Source organism: Electrona antarctica (assembly GCF_951216825.1).
Source record: "Electrona antarctica genome assembly, chromosome: 7".
Taxonomy (NCBI): domain Eukaryota; kingdom Metazoa; phylum Chordata; class Actinopteri; order Myctophiformes; family Myctophidae; genus Electrona; species Electrona antarctica.
In genome coordinates, this window is record NC_136812.1 from 50,325,610 (window position 1) to 50,345,507 (window position 19,898).

Here is a 19,898-nt window from a genome sequence, read left to right on the forward strand (position 1 = left end):
AGAACGTAGCATTGTTGAAATACAGTACTAACGTCATTTGGCACTATCTTGTCCGTAGTGTGTACAGTAAGCAGAGTGATGAAACCATCTTATCTCATCATTCATTTACAAACTGCTATTACCAGAGATTAAAATAGGGTGCATTTTGCATCCCAAAACACAGTTTATAAAACAACGACCTCTACATCCACGGGATGCACTACTTTTTTATTCTAGTTTATATTGCTAGCTTTAGTTATAATAATCATTTCTTCTTCTGTGTTCTACATGAATATAACCATTATAACCATATAAAATGACATGGGAGTTAAATGCTGCAATTTGTAAAAAAAAAAAAGGCAAAATATTACTCCTAACGTCGTTGAAGTGGGACTCCCTGGGACTCATCTAAAAGACCATCCCCTGACTCATTCCATTGAAAACCTATTTACATCACTGTTATCTCATCACTCATTTACAAACTGCTATTACGTAGGGTTCCCCAATAGGCGGCCCGCGGAGCGCCCCCTTGTGGCCCCTGGAAGAATTTAAAAAAAAAAAAGAAAAAAAAAAAGTTTTTTGTTTTGTTTTGGGGGGGTGTCCCAGATATAAATGGCATTAAATCAGTAGCCTATGCATGTCAAACTGGGCACCCCCTCAAGGACCACTGGTGGTCCCCGGACCACTGGTTGAGAACAATTTTTAATGAATTAATGAAAAAATAAAGAAAACTATTTTTCGCGCGTGCGGACTCGGTCCCCAGCCTGGTTCCCTAGTCAAAATATGGCCCTTGAGGAAAATTAATTGGGGAACCCTGACGTATTGGAATCCACCTGCCCAATAAAAAGGGGCACACCCGTGTCGTCGTTACTCCCTTTCAGCGCACGGAGCGGCACTCTGGAACCACAGCCTCTCCACCTCGTCCTTGCCGAGCTCCCACAGCTGCCGGAGGATGCGGATGCCCGTCTTGGCCGTGGTCATCAGGTACTCCTCGTTCTGCGGCTGCAGGGACACCGAGTAGCGCGCCAGGACCAGGGACTGGACGAACCGGGACAGCACCAGGGTGTAGAGGGAGTCCCGCTCGGCCGCGTTGAGGGGGAGGACGCTCTCCCAGCCCGCCAGCACGGGTCCGCCCACCTCCACGGGTGTGGGGTTCTCGATCATCATGTACATGATGGCGATGGCCAGCTCGTAGACGAAGTAGCCGCGGCTCATGTCTCCGAAGTCCAGGATGCCTGAGATGGCGTAGTCGCCGCCGCTGGGTTGCACCAGGATGTTGAGGTCATTGAAGTCCCCGTGATTGATGCCTGGAAGTTAAAGGAGCATTCAGTGATTTGGAAAAAAAAAACCCACCCGGTAACAAGTGTTACCGGGTGGGGGGACACGCAACAGGCCAACGGCACGCACACCAAGGCCCGACCCCGCTCGATCATAATTGGCGGAAGGCCCCTCTCTATCCTGATTGGATGACGGCTGGGCCACCTAGCCAAAAACAAAACCTACGTATTTTTTTTTACCCCAGGGGTTAACTGGGGACAGGGAGGAACTCCTTATATGGTCAGCACACTCTATCGAGAGTATGCACAGGCATGATAGGACACGCCCCCATCATCTTGACTGAGTGGCAAAACATTGAGCAGCATGGAGTGTTGGAGTTTGGAAGCGCTCGTTGGAAATCACTCAACTGTCCTGCGTACCACCTGTTTCTAAATGTCACATAATGCAGGAGGCAGCAAAATGGAAAACAAGCACTTCCAAACTCTGACACTTAGAAAAATAATCAAATTTCTTGACAGAAAGTTAGCTCATAACGTTTCTATGGTGGATCTTTATGAAACAAAAACTTTGCAGATAGAAAGAGGATAATTCAAGCTTTTCGTACAGCTGCAATGAGTTTAACATTGTTCAATGCAATCAGACAGGACTTTTGTGTTTGGATGAATGGGCTGTCAAGGCCAGAAAGTAGCCCTCAGTGGGCGTTCCCGCATAACTTCCATGTACGATGATGTCACGCGCATTCCCTCTATTGTAGGGAGGATTATCACAACAAAACAAAAAATAAGTGATATTTTAATTAAGTGAAATCACTGAATATACCTTTAAGGAAGCTAGACACATTTCCCGTGGATAAGTCATCGATGACTTTGTTCTAGAAGGCTTTCATAGTCTGTTATTTCCTTTGCTGCCATTTGTTGGTACGGAAACCATGACGCCAGACAGAAATATGCACTTAACGAGGTCGTTAGCGGGGGCTAGCAAGGCTGTGGGGGAAGAATTCAGCTGTCTGAGTCATATCTAATTATCTATATGGCAAGCAGGTGCTCAGGAAAGTGTAATCTATTAGAATAGACAGCTCTCACCCCCCCCCCCCCCCACCCCCCCAAACTGGGAATATCAATTCTCGGTTAGAGGGCCCTGCAAACAAAAAAAACAACACGTACAACTTCTCATTCATACCCACTTCCATGCGTGCCATCAGCAATGGAAGCAGGAGGAAGGTAGCTGCTGTTTAGTTTCAGGGGTGGGTGGTGAGGATGGATGTAGTCACGCTTTGTTTAAACTGATATTATCTGGATCTTGTGACAATGTACAATGTCCACGTCTGTTTTTATCATATGCTGTAAAATGAATTGCCCAGCTTGGGGACATACTAATGAACTTGACCTTGAACATAAGTAGGAAAATGAGTTATATGTCATTTAGTCCGGGGGTTGTCCTGGTGAGAGACTGAATGTGTCCGTCTGCTCCGTTGCCAGTAAAAAGCTCAGACCGAGCAGAATAATCTAGTTTCCAAAGCTGCTCAGCCGGTCCTTGAAAAGACTATAAATCTCCCCTAAGATAACCTGCCCTCTTTCACAACCTCCTGACTGAGGACATGACTGGTGTTCTCCGAGGGACACTGCAAGTGGTTCGCAAACTTTTTCCATGCAAAGGACCCCCAAATTCATATGAATTTGGCCGCGGACCCCCCCATTTGAAAATGTTTTGTGCCAGGGACTCCCAGAAGAGAATATTTCCGTGAAGAAAAAAAAAAGCTCTGTTCTACAAGCTTGTGAGCTATTAGTCAAAGGAAACACATTTTGCTGTGGACGCCCTGGAAAACCCCTCCAAGGACCCCACTTTGAGAACCACTGTATACCCATGCTGTATTTGACAATGCAAACTATGCCCATTACTCAAATGCAATTATGTGTTGATAAACCAATTGCATTTCATTTTAACATTGATTGATGCTCTACTACTACTACTACTACTACTACTACTACTACTACTACTACTATAGTACTAACAACTTCAGCCACACACCGTTAAGCTGCTGTAGCCAAATTATGTCCACCAGCAGCATTTATGTGTAACAGAGTGCAGTGTGCATGTGCACCTGCTGTGGCCAATCGAATTTCACCCTGTAACTTTTGGAAGAAACCAATACCATAGTATTGTAAGTGTGTGTGTGTGTGTGTGTGTGTGTGTGTGTGTGTGTGTGTGTGTGTGTGTGTGTGTGTGTGTGTGTGTGTGTGTGCGTGCGTGCGTGCGTGCGTGTGTGTGCGTGCGTGTGTGGCGTGCGTGACGTGTATGTGTCCTTTTGAGATTAGGCAGTTAAGATTTTCTGCCCCCACTGCAAGTTCGATATTTTTTTATTTATAAATATAGGAATCGTTCAATGGACGAACCGCTAAGGGAAATCCGACCGTGGGAATCGCTAAGGCACTGGAATCGAAATCCCCAAGGATCCCATAGCCTATTCAGTATTTTAGCTGTGACGTGAGCGCCCCCTCCTGAGATACTTCCGGGTCCTACTTTTGTGTCGCTTTTGTGTCCCCATAGAGTTATACTGTGACGCTCCGTCGGACTAAATCTGAGACGAAAACAACCACGAAAGTCTAATTTTACCGCTTTCCTCGCAACAACAAAGCTGCGCTGCTCTCCCAAATCTGGCTGTGACAGGCCGTCTACCCCACACGGAATACTATCGCCATTTTATTTCATTGTGTCAAATAAATCCTCATTAATGCAAACTAGATTCAACATACAGCCTGCAAACATTCTAAATATGCCCCCGAAATATTTTACTGCGCAAATGGACTGTTACCACCTTCAATAATAATAATAGTCTTTATTGTCTCCACATCATATATATTTTTTGTCATGGACAAATTGTACAAAACATTAATAATTCTACTCGAGTTGGAAGCATTAAGACCCATTTTAACCCTCAATGGCTTCCTTTCTGAAAAATAACTTTTTAATTGTAAAAAGATTCACGCGTTTAGATATTCTATTTACAATGAGATGCGGACGGGAGCTGGTGCCACTTGGACCCGGACGTAACGTAGCACTACAAAAGGACGTCGGACTTAAATACTGAATAGGAACAGCACGTTACATGATTGTTAATACTCACACTGGCGAAAAGAGGAGCGTTTGGGGAGCACACAGGTGTTGTACTGCTCCATGACGGCCTTCACCACGGCGTGGATGGGATCCGTGTCCATGTGACAGAGGTAGGGCTCCAGGAGAGGAATGCTGGACAGGCTCCAGATGAACTTGTCTCTCTGTAGCACGGCGAGATGGGGATGCTCCATCTGGTTCAAGTCAAATTATTAGGACTTTTAGACTTTTTTATAAAATAAAAAGTCTTCAGAAATAATATTATATTCAAATATTTGTGCCACATTTTCACGATTTTTCAAAAATAGCAGACCTACAAGCTCGTAGCGCGTCACTCGGTGCCGCGCTACGAGCTTGTAGATCTGCTATTTTTCAATAGCTAAAGTATAACATAATGCTTAGTTAAAACACCAAAAGGGGTTCCCGTCCAGAATGGGGTAAGCTCTGGTGATTCGTGAACCCATGTGAAGGTTCCGTACAACAGTGGTTCTCAAACTTGTTCATGTCAAGGACCCCCAAATCGACACCCACAGACTCCCATTTGAAAAGATGTGTCAGAGACCCCCATAAGAGAAACTTTTTTGTACAGCTCTAGCAGTGATTCTCAGCCATTTTCATTTCAAGGACCCCCAATTTGACATTCATTAGGCCTCGGAACCCCCATTTAATGGGATTTCTATTTCTGGGACTACAATTTATAATTGTAAAATCACTCTGAGAGTGTACAGTGTAATGCTTTATGGTGTCGTCCACAGTTTTTGTATTGAGTTGCGCTTGAGATGTATTTCTGCATATTGTATAAATGCTTCAATCAATCAATCAATACAAATGGAACCAAATGGAACCGTTAGATTTCCACTACATTCCACTGCCAGTATACTGCCACCACTGCCTTAGCTGAGAGAGAGAGAGAGATGAAACTAGGGACCCCCCACTACCATTATTGTACAAAGCTGTGTTGCAGATAAAACGTTTGACATAGATTTCATAGATAGCTCTGTACTTATCTGCTATTCTTTTCCCTCTAGAGTCTAAAAAACCAAACCTCTTCACCGAAAATAGCAGGTCTGCAAGCTCTTGTACATCTGCTCATTTCAGTGAATGACCCCTGGCCCCGAGTAGGGATGCTGGGTATCCTATCATACAGACCCCCCCCCCCCCCCTACAGGTCCCAGAACCTCTGTTGAAGACCCATGCTGTGTAAAACATTGAAATGGCAAGATAATACTGGTAAGTGAAAATGGACAAAAGCTTTCAGTCAGAAGAGCCATTACGTTACCTCCAGAAGGATTGTGTCCATCCTGGCAGCCACCTTCCCGACTTCATAGAGTAACTGTGGCGAGACCGGAACCGTGGCAATGGTGTTGCCGGGCAGATACGTCAGCAGGCGCACGAGATACTTCTGAGGGCCGAACCCACAATCTGTCAGGAGAGAGAGGACAAAAGACCTCGGTGAAAATGACGTTTTAACCCATTTTAGACCTGAGATCAGATTCTAAAAATGTCTTCTACATCCTGACAGTTTTCTGAAAAAGCTATGTTTCTATGTCAGTCGTTCTTCGATTTTTCAAAAATAGCAGACCTACAAGCTCGTAGCGCGCCACTCGGTGCGCATAATGCTAACACCAAAAGGGGTTCCCGCCAAGAATGGGTTAACCCATTTAGACCTGAGGACGATTCTACAAATATGCCTTCTAAATCCTGGCAGTTTTCTGAAAAACCCTATGTTTCTATGTCAGTCGTTCTCAAAAAAATTTATGTCAAGGACCCCCAAATCCATCTGTAATTGGCCTTCAGCACTGCACTTCTGCCTTCATTGGTAAATGGTAAATGGTGCATTTATATAGCGCCTTTATCCAAGGCGCTTTACATAGATTGTGCATTACATTCACCCATTCACAGTTTTCACACAAACACATTCATACACCGATTGCGGCGGAAGCCATGCAAGGCACCACCCAGCACATCGGGAGCAATTTGGGGTTCAGTGTCTTGCCCAAGGACACTTCGACATGTAGCCAGGAGGAGCCGGGATTCGAACCGCCAACCCATGGATCATTGGACGACCTGCTCTACCTCCTGAGCCACAGTCGCCCCATATCATTGGGATACACGTCGCTCCAATGAACTGCTATGTCCCACAGCCCATGAACATTGTTGCTGGTACTGCTGCTATTGAAATGCAGTATTGCAGTGGTTCCAAAACTTGTTTGTCTCAGGTCACCCCTGTACTGTAAACAACATTTTCATGCATGGCAGCCCTGAATGACATTGTTACTTTTGGTCATATTAACGGTACGTGAATATGAAAATATTTCAGTAAGTATTTCAGTGTTCAAAGATCCAACCGTCCCGAGTTGATGATCACTCTGATAATTTTCAAACATGTTTGATAGGCCTATAGGTTATATAGCCAGCCTATATGTATCTGGATGCGTCATGCTACTGTAGGCTAAGTGCATCGGGGGACTCACAGAACGACGGAGAGGACGAAATGCCGTCAGTCCGCTGTTCAGTAATCTCTCTCTCTCTCTCTCTCTCACACACACACACACACACACACACACACACACACACACACACTCCCAAGAATACGCTATTATCGCTATAATGTCCATCCTATCCCTTTAAACTTTTATAGGCTATAACTTGCCTATTCCAAGTTGCAACCAAAACGTCATGAAACATAACGGTTTTGCAGTTTAATTGCATTGATGAGCAGCTGCAATCATTCTAGTATTAAACACCCAATTGGTAGCCTACTTTATGCCATAATGATGCGGTGATGGTGTATTGTGCAGATAAGCTATGCATTATATGCTTTATGCGATGTACAAGACCACAGATGGGACACGATGTGTGTGTGTGTGTGTGTGTGTGTGTGTGTGTGTGTGTGTGTGTGTGTGTGTGTGTGTTCAACAGTCTCTCTCTCTCTCTCTCTCTCAAAAATAACGAGCGACCCTTGATACAATAATAATCAGTGTGTTGCGTGCCCTGGCCGTGCTGTAGATAATAAAGTACAAAAAAAAACGAGATGATCACCTTCCCAGCGGAGAAGGGGAGCCGCCACGGGTGGGGAATAAAAGACGGTAAACATATATGCCCGCCCCTATCCAACCAGCAGCCTCAAAGCTACTAAAGAATGAAATTATGGGATTTCAAAGTATCGTCTTTCGTCTGTAATGTTTGTAGCCTATTGTTGAGACAGTCACATAATGAATGAACTGCCTATATTTTATGTGTCCAACAGATGGCGTAGTTTCACGGGAATTAACATGTATCATGTCTTATATCACATCTCCTTGTAAACGCTCATTCGGAATGACCATTTCCCATGTAAACTCGCAGCAATTTTTTTTACTTCGGATGTATTTTATTCGGAAGTATTTATTCGGAATGATCAGCCTGCATGTAACCGCGGCCATTGACAAATTCCAAGTATAGAGGGTATGCGCGTGACATCATCGTACCTGGAAGTTATGCGGGAACGCCCACTGAGTGGCAAAAAACTACTTTCTGGCCTTGACAGCCCATTCATCCAAACAGAAAAGTCCTGTCTGATTGCATTAAACAATGTTAAACTCATCAACATTGCAGCTGTATGAAAAGCTTGAATTATCCTCTTTCTATCTGCAAAGCTTTTGTTTCATAAAAATCCACCATAGAAACGTTATGAGCTACTTTCTGTCAAGAAATGCGTCAGAGTTTGGAAGTGCTTGTTTTCAATAACACAACATTTTGCTGCCTCCTGCATTATGTGACATTTAGAAACAGGTGGTACGCAGGACGGTTGAGTGATTTCCAACGAGCGCTTCCAAACTCCAACACTCCATGCTGCTCAAAGTGTTGCCACTCAGTCTAGATGAGGGGGGCATGTCCTGAAAGTCCTGAAAATCATGCATGTGCATACCTTAGAGCATGCATGGGCAACTGGCGGCCCGGGGGCCACATGCGGCCCCCACCTTCACTTAATGTGGCCCGCATGTGAATATCAGAATACTGATATAGTATTGATTACAGTTACAATTCTAAACCCGCTTTAATTACTTCATGACTAGTATTAAAATGTTATTGTCTTTTTGTGTCCAATGTAGTTATGTTAACAGTTCATAAAGTTAACATAACTATAACTAAATGCATTTGAAATGCAATAAAAAGGTTACTGTTCAGGATTCCAATTAAAAAAAATAGCTAAAAAATATTCTGGTTTTCAATTCAAATATAGCAAAAATAGCCGATCTACAAGCTGAAAACGCGTCGCATTGCGACGCGTTTTCAGCTTGTAGATCGGCTATTTTTGCTACGACAGTAATATGCACTGTGGCCTCTCTGGAGTGAGTGTGGAAATATATTGGCCCTCTCCATCGTCAAAGTTGCCCACCCCTGCCTTAGAGTATATGAATAGAGACGGCACCAGAGTTCTCCTCCCATCCACTAGCATTAAGTTGCTAAAAAACGCATGAGGCGATTTCACTCCTTTCTGGGATGGATTTGCCCCAATAACATGAACGCGCTGCCGTTGACTATCATTGCGCGCGCTCACGTATGAAACAGCGTTCACGTGTCATGGGCCCAATAACATGAACGTGCGCAATGATAGTCAACGGACCAGCGCTGCAATGACAAATCCGGCCACTATGTCCATTTCGCCTCAGGGTTTCCTCCGGGTGCCGTCTCTATTCATATATACTCTAAGGTGCATACTCTCTATTCTGACTTGCGTCAAGGCACCCAGTTTGAGAAACCCTAGTGCAGGGTTCCCCAATTAATTTTCCTCGAGGGCCATATTTTGACTAGGGTACCAGGCTGGGGGCCGAGTCCGCACGCGTGAGGTCGAGGTCTTGCCCTGAAAATTAATTTTCAGGGCAGGACCCCATTTGAAAAGGATGCCCAGTTTGACATGCATAGGCTACTGACCCCCATTTAATGCCATTTATATCTGGGACCCCCCCCCCCCCCCCCCCCAAAAAAAAAAAAAAAAGGTTTTGTTTTTTGTTTTGTTTTTAAATTCTTCCGCGGGCCGCCAGGGGGCGCTCCGCGGGCCGCAAATGGCCCGCGGGCCGCCTATTGGGGAACCCTGGCAAGTATATTATGTATACTCCCTGTTTAACAGTGTGTTGTCAGTGTGAAGAGAGTTCCAGTTTTGAATTGAATGGAAAAATAAAGTGCTCTCAATCTGCTAAATATGGATGCCAGGTTTAAAGTCGTTAAAGGATATAGCCAAACCTAGATCCACTGAGTGTACTTTCTTCCTATATAAACAGCATTTGCATTGCATTGCATTAATATTCATTAACAATTAACTAAAATGCCTACCTTCAATTCACACAATTAGCCTTTCTTTTATCAAATTAGGAAATTAGCTTGAATATTGATTTCCTGAGGAATAAAAGCATACATCAGCACACAAGGTAAAACAGAGAGTTGTCTTTCCCTGCCGCACACGCTAAACCCAACCTTTTGTCTTCACTTGTATATGTTTAGTTTTTTGATAACTTTTAAGACATGAGAGAGGTTTCCCTCGGACCTCGTGAAGAGGTCATCACTGGGTCGCAAGGGCTTCTGGGAAACGGAGGCCAATGCAAGTCAACTGGGTCTCATGGTCGGATCCTTCTGGCTCTGTTCTGTGTCGTTGACTCGCGTCGCGGCAGTGGATTATTTTCCGACTCGGTAACAAACGATGGGACTATTTTCAGCGGGATTGTCATTAACCCTTAGAAGGTGAAAGACGCCAATTGGCGTCTTCATCAGAATTCCGTAAATGATCAATGACGCCAATTGGCGTCTTCAGAGTTTTTGATTAATCTAAACATATTAATATGCTCCGAAGCGCTGTTTAAATTCCTGAGCTTATATTCCAACTACATTACCCAGAAAACCCGTGTCACGTGACACACGTGTACGTGTTGCCATTGGAAGCTGGTCCCACCCCCTGTAAACAGTGGGGGCAGAGGGAGTCTTCATAGTTTATTGTTTTGCCTGTTTTGCCGTCTCGCCCGAGCGATTTTCTAGCAGAAAAAGTTGAAAGCAGTACTATTTATTTGAGCGAGTTTTGTGGTAGTAGTATTGATCCATACGCGTCCCAGTCGCCTTCTCCAGGCGGAGTAGCCCTGGTCCAGTGCTTACAGCGAGACTCGCTGCTCCCTCCCTCCTTTTTTCATTGTCTCCCCATCGTCGTCCGATGAGCTATACCGGGAAACCATTGAAGAAGACGATCAACCCGGAATGTTTTGAGGTAATCTTATTGTAGAAAATGCCCTTCTATAGTGATCAGAAATCATAAGATGATCGCTACAAATAGATGCTTGGATAATTACTACTACTAGTCAGATCATGACGCCAGAATGACTCACCACGATGGCCCCCAGCCATTAGCCAGCACCAAAGGTGCTGGCTAATGGGGGGGTTGGTGCATTGGTGCTGGCTAATGGCTGGAGGGGGGGTTGGTGTCGATCGGTTGGTTGGTGCAGTACAAATGTATCGTAGCAGGCATGCACGCATGGCAGTACAAGTATTTTATATTGTAGCGTGCCTTATAGGCGATCTGATCTTTAGAGTAATGTTCGCTCCTTTTATTTACTGTCTACAAAGACGGAGAACAAACATGCATCGTTTACTGAAGCAACGCGTGGTTATGACGACCTTGCTACAAGGATCGGAGGGGGGACGGGGAGTGAAGCTAACAGTAGCGTATTATATAAGATCTGTATGACGTTTCATTGACGTCTGAGCTTGCATGATAATCGCATTCATTGTATATTGTATACAATCATGATTGTACATTGTTTAGTGTGTCTCCGTGTGATGATGATGATGACGATGATGTCAGATAGCCTACGTCCCCCCCCCCCCAACTGGCTATTGGCCGGGCTGACTACAGCTAAATGTTTATTTTTATATATTTAGAACTGGCATCAGATGAGGAGGAGGAGGAGGATGATGATGATGATGATGATGAAGACGAAGAGTCAAGACTGCGATGGAGTTCTCCGACACTGAACCGGATGCATTCATTCATTTCAGTTGTTGTTTTTTTTAAATTTAGCCTACACACACACACACCGTCAAGAACAACTGGAATGCAGTGGTTTGGGGACACTGGGGAGTTTGGGGACAACTGTTTTGTATGTAGGCCTATTTATTTTCTGTAATATTTATTATAATTGTATTATGTTAGTAGTCATAAAAAATAAAAGACGCTTTTACAATGAGTTAGACCTGTCATGGCTATTTTGTTCACTATTCTGAGGTTTATGGTTTGACTAAGCGAGTTTCAACTGTGATTTACTCTGTAACGGTAGATGGTAAGAACCCAATTTTTTGTTATAATACAGTATACATTCAAGTCTATATTTTGATACATATCATGGGCACAAAGTCATATCAAAACAATGTCCTTGGATGTGTTTTTTTATCAAAACTGTTTCTTCACAACAGGTTTTTGAGATACATGCATGAATAGACAAGGTACTGGTAAGACTATGTAAACATGGTATATATCAAAATGTGCGTTAGAATGTCTAATTTTACCCCAAAAAAGAATTGAGTTTATATGATGTTCCATTTCAGAGCTAGGGGGACTTTTAGCTGGATAGGTCAGATTGATCATGACTGACCATGCTATTTATAGATGGCAAAATATCTACAGTGGTACATGTGAGAAACTTTTTATTTTATTTTAATTGAACTAGACAACTCACCCTTTAAAATGAGATATTGCATGGCTATGTACGCCCAGCAGAAAAAAAGTTATTTAGAAAATAAAACTTCAACCGGGCATAACTTTTTTTGTTGTCCTAGAAACACTACCCAGTGTAAATGCAGGCTCTTTTAAATGGCTTCCAACACAAAAACTAAACATTTTATCAACTCAGTTCATTTTTTTCCTGGAAGCAGACAAGCCAAGCTTTCTCTGAAGGTCTTTCGTTGTCACACATTCACAACAGAGAATTTTCAATAAATCATTCAAAAACGCCATTCTGCCATAGAGAAGTCTAAAAACTATATAGAAATCCTTGAAACTCTCAAAGAGTTAACCCATTTTGACCTGACGTCGAAATAAATAAATAAAACGTTCGCTCTGAAAGAATATATATTCAAATATTTGTGCCGCATTTTTTACGATTTTTCAAAAATAGCAGACCTACAAGCTCGTAGCGCGCCACTCGGTGGCGCGCTATGAGCTTGTAGATCTGCTATTTTTCAATAGCTAAAGTGTAACATAATGCTTAGTGCCCAGAATGGGTTAAATGGACTGGAGGTACAATTACGACGCCGTGATTCTTCAAAGGTTTAGTGTTAACACCGGCAGGGAACGGGAGTTATTATTATGATTTATATAACGCAGTAAATGTGTTAACAATCAGCGCCGGGGTTTCTTTCAAAATAACATAGATTGTGCATTACATTAGCCAATTCACACACACATTCATACACCGATGGTGGCGGAAACCATGCAAGGCACCAACCAGCACATCGGGAGCAATTAGGGGTTCAGTGTCTTGCTCAAGGACACTTCGACACTAATTCTGGGGGAGCCCCGGTTCGAACTGGCAACCTTGCGGTTATACCATCCAGCCACTCTACCCCTGAGCCACCACCGCCCCTGCTTGCTTACCTCGCTATCATTGCGATGAAGTCGCTGGATAATCCCTCGCGTTCATATTTTTGAACGAGAGGCATGTTGAAGTCAGAAATGAAGAGCTTAGTATATCCATCTGGTCAAAACCACGGAGAGCTCCCTAGATTAGGAGATACGAGGCATTCTTTCTGAGCCGTAAGCAGGGAAGTGAACACCAACGCACCATGTGCAAAGAGCAAGGAGTATGGTTCAGAACAGAAGGAGAGGCCAACCCCCCCCAAAAAAAAAAAATCGGAATATTTTCCTATTTGATATCAATGAAAATGCGATCCGTCGGTTGGATTAGTTATGACGTTTCCACACGACCTACGGTCTAAATGGGTTAAGATACTACACAATCTTCAGAAAATAAAATGATCTGCTCATTTTGGTGTTTATGTAGATTTGTTGACACATTTGACTCATATCTGTAAAATAAGCTTTTCGTTGCCGTCTTTGCTCCATTGCTTAACCCTAAATTCGAAACTTGAACTAGAGCTCTGCGAGGCGTTGCAAGCTTGTAAATATGCTATTTTAGCAGAATCTTCGATTGATTTTGAATACCAGGCACTAGGGTTCATGTGGTAAAAATGGTCCCTTTGAAATGTTTTATTACCAAATCCTTCACACGGAAATATATAATGCCACACAGTCCACCAATACCTCAACCCAATCAGCGAGAGAGATCTCAAACTGATAAGTGTCCAGTTCTTTTGGAGTGGGAGTAAAGGACACTGGACAATATGGCACACATGACTGTCTAATACTTGTTTTGCAATGCAAACAACTAGTGTCTGATTGCGAGTCTTAGAACGGTTTATAAGGCTCAAGGTCCAACCTGTTCATTGTCACGTACACACACACACACACACACACACACACACACACACACACACACACACACACACACACACACACACACACACACACACACACACACACACACACACACACACACACACACACACACACACACACACACACACACATTATAGCTGTATAATAGTAAACACACACAGTCACACACACTCGCACGCACGCAAGCACGCACGCACGCACGCACGCACGCACGAGAGAAGTCCCGCAATCTTGACTTTGGTAATAAAGGGCTCGTCGGTACTCTACAGGGACAATTTGAATCAGAGAGAGATAATCCATGGGCACTTCAGGAGAGATAAAATACTGGGACATGAATCGACTGGCCTGCACCCATTTGTTATTTTAGCAGTAAGTTTTAGTCGACAAAATAAACACTGAGTCAGAGTCACCCCTGCAAATAATAATAAATACGTGCAGACCAGTCGAGTGCTGCAGTATTTTATTTGGGTAGTGTCTCAACCTGAAGTGCCCATACTATTATCTCAAATCAAATTGACATTTTGAATCATTGCTGGCTGGAATAAGAGGGAACCACACAGGCATAAGCATGCAGCTCAACAGCTAATCCTGTGGAGCTGTACCATAAGCACACTGTTTGGTATCGTGGATTAGGTTTGTTTGACAATGTACGCCTCGAGAGAGATAGTGAAGCCTCTTGTGGTTTTTGGATAACCGCAGTAGCAGCTGCAAAACCCCAAACGTACAATCTGACAAAAATTGCACACAATGAGAACACACACACTGCACACAATTACTTCCTCGTTAAGTGAAACTTCAACTGACACATAGTGCCGACATGTATCTTCCAAGTGTTTGACCTAGAAACTTCTCCAGGAGTTTATTTTATTTATTCATCTTCAAGTTAAAGGCCTGACGTTTTCTGAAAGAATATATATTCAAAGATTTGTGCCACATTTTCACGATTTTTCAAAAATAGAAGACCTACAAGCTCGTAGCGCTCGTAGCTCAATAGCTAAATAATGCTTAGTTAAAACTAGAACTAGAAGTTAACCCAGAATGGGTTAACTTCAAACTTTGGGACCCATGCCAGCTTTCTTCGCTTTTCGGGGGGGGGGGAAAGAGGCGTTGTTGTGCTTTTTTTCACCACCCGCTCTGTGTGCACTGCCCAAGTGATGTGTACCCCCAGGAATTTGAACTCTGACCACCTCTACTGCAGCAGCACCCCCGATCGGGATGGGAGAGTGATCTCTAGGAGGCCTCCTGTAGTACAAAGATGAGCTCTTTCCAGTCCACTGCCCAAAAAGCATGGAATACGGATGTGTATATTACAGGAAACTCCTGTTAAAACTTCCCAACAAACTCCGGTAAACTCCCGAATTGTACCATCACCACACCTGTATATTACCATATATTAACTGTATATGCTGCTAAACTTGAGGTTTACGGGCAAAATACAGTGCCCATAGTTGCCCGTTAACTCTTTTCGCGCAGTGTTCGTTTCGTCAACGTTGAATAGATATCCGATAAATGACATAACATAGCAGTCATTGTGGGAAATGCTTGTAGCCTACTTGTACGTTCAGTAAAGCCAATTAACCCATTTTGGGCGGGAACCCCTTTTGGTGTTTTAAACATTATGTTATAATTTAGCTATTGAAAAATAGCAGATCTACAAGCTCATAGCGCGCCACTGAGTGGCGCGCTACGAGCTTGTAGGTCTGCTATTTTTGAAAAGTCGTTCAAATGTGGCGCAAATCATTGAATATATATTTCAGACAGAGCGAACATTTTTAACTAAAATATTTGCTTCTGGGGAGGTCCCTGGAACAACATATTTTCAGATGGGCGGCGGAGGCATATTACATATAGTTTTTGGGGTCCTTGACATGAAATATTGAGCACCACTGATACAGAAACATAAGGTTTTTCAGAAATTTTCAAGACATTTTTTAAATTTCAACGTCAGGCCTAAATGGGTTAAAAATAAGAGGGGAGGGGGGAGCTACCCGGTGTCCGAAACGGTAGAGAAATGACAGTTACCGTGTGGCGGTCCCTCTACTGTACCCTCTACTGTACTGTACCGTCACTGTAATGTACTGGCACCCCCGAAAGCATCATATTATACAGTTAATACGTGCGTGTGTGTTTGTGTGTGGGTTAGGTTGCGCACAGGTGGTGAAAACCAATCATGCTGTTTTCGTGCTAATACCCAGACACCCAGACACCCACCCACACAGCGCCGTAGTCTGAAGACCCACCTTTTCAGACTCCATCATGGCCCATAGCACTTATCCTACCCCCTTAGATAGCACTTTTTAGACTTAGATAGCATTTGAAACAGACTTATAGCATAATAGCACAATAATTGCATTGTATGTAGTCATAGAACATCATAGTACATATGTATAGCATAGTATAGTATATATGTATAGTTAATATGTATAGTGTCAAACTCATTATATAGATATGTTCTAGTTACGTTCTTAGCTTACGCATGTTTCTTGATAAATGCATTTTATATATGTGATGTATTCCCATACTTTTGTTCTTGCCTAATGTAAATCGCTCTGGATTAAGAGCGTCTGCTAAATGCCTAAATTGTAAATTGTAAGGGAGTGGTTGCACCACTCAAAAAGAAAAGAAAGAAAAGAACAAAACAGTCAGGTCCTCCTCCTCCTCACCTATGTCCTCCAGACTCATCAGCTGCCCCGTGGTGGTGGGCAGTGCCGTCTGCGCAGGGAGCCCCCTCCGGTGGAGGAAGGCCATGGCGTGGGTCTGCACGTCCAGCAGCGCAGCGTTCCTGCTGTCCTCCGAGTTCATGACCTTCAGGACGTACTCGCCGCCCTCGGCGGGCGCCACGTAGAAGTTCTGGTCGTCGTAGCTGGGCAGCGGGCGGACCCGGGACAGGGTCAGCCCAAAGAGCCTCTCCACCACCTCCGAGACCTGGCCGTGGCTGAGGTTGGGCTTGGGCTGCTTCACGGACATTTTTGGACCTGATGGGGGAAAAATAGAAAACATAATATCATCTGTCTGTCGGGGTGGAAACCTTGTGTGTCCAAAACTGTTACTTATCAGGATTCAAATTTAAAAAAATAGCGGATCAAGCTTACAGAACTGCTACTTTTGATACTTTTGTGTGACACTGTAGTATGATATGATATATATATATGATATAGTACTTTATTGTCAGTTCACACTGAAATTTGTCTTGCGACACAGCAGCCAAGTATGCAGAACACATATACGTACACACATTTGACATAACACAAAGAACAAGACAATTTACATACATAAAGACATGAAGACAGGAGCAATATCCACCGCTTAGATTACCCCATGGCTACTACAACTCCTGATTAAGCCTCAAGGTCGACTGGTGGACAAAGGACCTCTTTAGTCTGACCTTATTGTATGCTGAATGATGAGCGTTCATTTACAGAAAAACACATAAAAGTTAAAATATGGAGAAAGTCGTGTCTACCCGACTGCAACGATATTTTGTTCCGTAGATGAAAACCCTACTACAGTACAGTGTTGCACAAAGGTAGCAATGATATCAGCTCTACACATTTCCCTCTAGTCTGTCTGTCACATTTCCCTCTCAATGTTTCGGTGGTTTCACCGTTGGTTTATGTTTTCGGGCTACCAAAACCAACAGTGAAAACAACAACCTGCCTGCCAGGTTAACACTAAGCCACAATTTACAATGCTAGATTTTTTTTAATAATGGGTCAAATGGTAAATGGTAAATGGTGCATTTATATAGCGCCTTTATCCAAGGTGCTTTACAGAGATTGTGCATTACATTCACCCAGTCACACACACATTCATACACTGATGGCTGCGGAAACCATGCAAGGCACCAACCAGCACATCAGGAGCAATTAGGGGTTCAGTGTCTTGCTCAAGGACACTTCGACACTAACTCTGGGGGAGCCCGGGTTCGAACAGACAACCTTGCGGTTACCATCCAGCCACTCTACCCCTGAGCCACCGTCACCCTAGAGTTGCAACACCAGCCATTGACAGCCCATATACATCCAAAAAGAAAAAGTCCTTTCTGATTGTATTAAACGTAGGTGGGTGACCAGATGTCCCCCTCTGTGTGGGACAGTCCCTCATTTCCAAGACTTTCCAGGTGTCCCCCAAATTGAGACCCTGTGCCACATTGTGACTGGCAGGCTCAAATGCCCCTAGTAGTTAGTTAGTAGTTAGTAATAGTTGGCTTTCTGTTGTAAAGCTCTCATTGTCTCTTTTACTGCAAGTTGTGTTTTCAATCATTATTATTACAATAATAATGAGAAATATCCCCCCATTTAATAGCAACTTAAGTAAGTTGCTAACCCCGTCCCATTTGTCCCATTTGTCCCACACGAGCGATATGTCTGTCCCTCAAATGAACAGTTTGGATCTGCAGGTCACCCTAATTAAACGACATTAAACTCAAAAACATTGCAGCTGTACAGACTCAAGCTTTCCGCACAGCTGCAATGTTGGTGAGTTTAATGTTGTTAATACAATTGTATTAACGACATTTGGATGTATATGGGCTGTCAATGGCTAGTGTTGCAACTCTACAGATAAGTTAGAAGTTACCCATTACCGGTATATTAAAAAGGCTAGTGTTGCATAGGTTAACACCACCACACAGTCCACACTACTCCATGTGGCTGATATAGAGGGAAATAATGGGTTAGATAGATAGATAGATAGATAGATAGATAGATAGATAGATAGATAGATAGATAGAGTTGTACACACTACACAGTGCAAAGTATGCCTGCCTTTAAGTTTACAGCAACTGTGCAGATATTCTTTCTTTGTATAACTTGTTTCCCCAGGATAGAACAGAGCGGAAGGCTGGAATCATACTGCGGAGATAACCAAGCTTAATTGGATCAAGACTATCATGGATATGACTTTTACTTTCATAGCCTAAAGGCAGACTGGATCAAAACATGCATCTGATAGACAGTCTTTAGGTTACTGCTGCGGTGCAACTTAAAGTACACGCGCCATTATGGAATTGGAATTTGCTGTAGTTATTTATTTTGTCAACAATCCAGTGGCACACGTACGAACACTACGACACGTGCAAACTAGAATAGTAAACACAAACGCATGCTTAAATCTGAGGCTCACTCACTTCAGTCACAAGTCAGTGACAGACGTTTGCGGTGCAGACAGTCAGTTACTCCAATCCACGCTCAGTGGTCGGAGATTCGCGCTATTCCGTGGCGTGTGCAGTATTATACTGTGGTATACAGTGTTAATAACATAACGGTTCCACGGGACTCATCAAGTGTGGTGTGTATGCGTTGTGGAATGGCCGGGGGGAAGGCATAGAGTATATAAAAGGAGGGGAAGGTCAATTTAGGACAGTGGGACTTCCGTTTGGAAAAATAAAAAACGTTCTTCAGAGTAAAGGTTCTGCAGGCACCGCATGCATGACAAGACATAGGCTACACAGTGTGTTTGCTGCATCCAGTGATGGAAAAGATACTGACGTTTTATTATTGCTGCATAGAAATACAAGTAAATGTCCGATACCAAAAGTGTTGGTATCAAAATAAAGTACAAAAAGTAAAAGTAGCCTATAAAGTAAGTAGGCCTAACTAAAAGTTGTCAAATAATTGTAGTTGAGTAAAAGTACAATATTTGCATTTGAGATGTAGGCCTAGTGGAGTAGAAGTAAAAGTATTGAAAATTAAAGGACCACTTCAACACTTTTCATCATCGCTTCATATAATTGGTCCTCACTAATGTTGATAAAATAACACAATCTTTTTCTACTCGATCTGTGTCTCATAGGAGGGCTGTGGGCAGTTCAGAAACCCGTCCACCAGTGACATCATCGTTAGGCACATTTTGTTCTTCTTTTTAAATCGATTTGTATTATCGTGAGAACGATGGCTTCCATTTTCACATTGCAACTTTTCAGGAATAGAAAGCCTGTAGTTTCTATTAGCTTGGATTCCCCATCACCCTTAGCTCAAACATTTGCTCCTCCATCAAAAACCTTGGCTTCATCTTGGCTTCGACAGTACCTTCACACTCAATAAATACATTA

At 43.3% G+C, this 19,898-nt stretch overlaps 1 protein-coding gene across 1 annotated transcript; it reads right to left on the minus strand.

Moving 5' to 3' along the window:
• Positions 1-576: 576 nt before the first annotated feature.
• Positions 577-19,055, minus strand: hykk.2 (hydroxylysine kinase, tandem duplicate 2). Its single transcript, XM_079506873.1, has 5 exons — positions 18,975-19,055; positions 16,510-16,821; positions 5,648-5,790; positions 4,382-4,562; positions 577-1,286 (listed from the first exon to the last, which is right to left on the minus strand). Exons 2-5 carry the CDS (start codon positions 16,811-16,813, stop codon positions 847-849), a joined length of 1,068 nt encoding a protein of 355 aa, XP_079362999.1. The 5' UTR covers positions 16,814-16,821; positions 18,975-19,055; the 3' UTR covers positions 577-846.
• Positions 19,056-19,898: the final 843 nt, after the last annotated feature.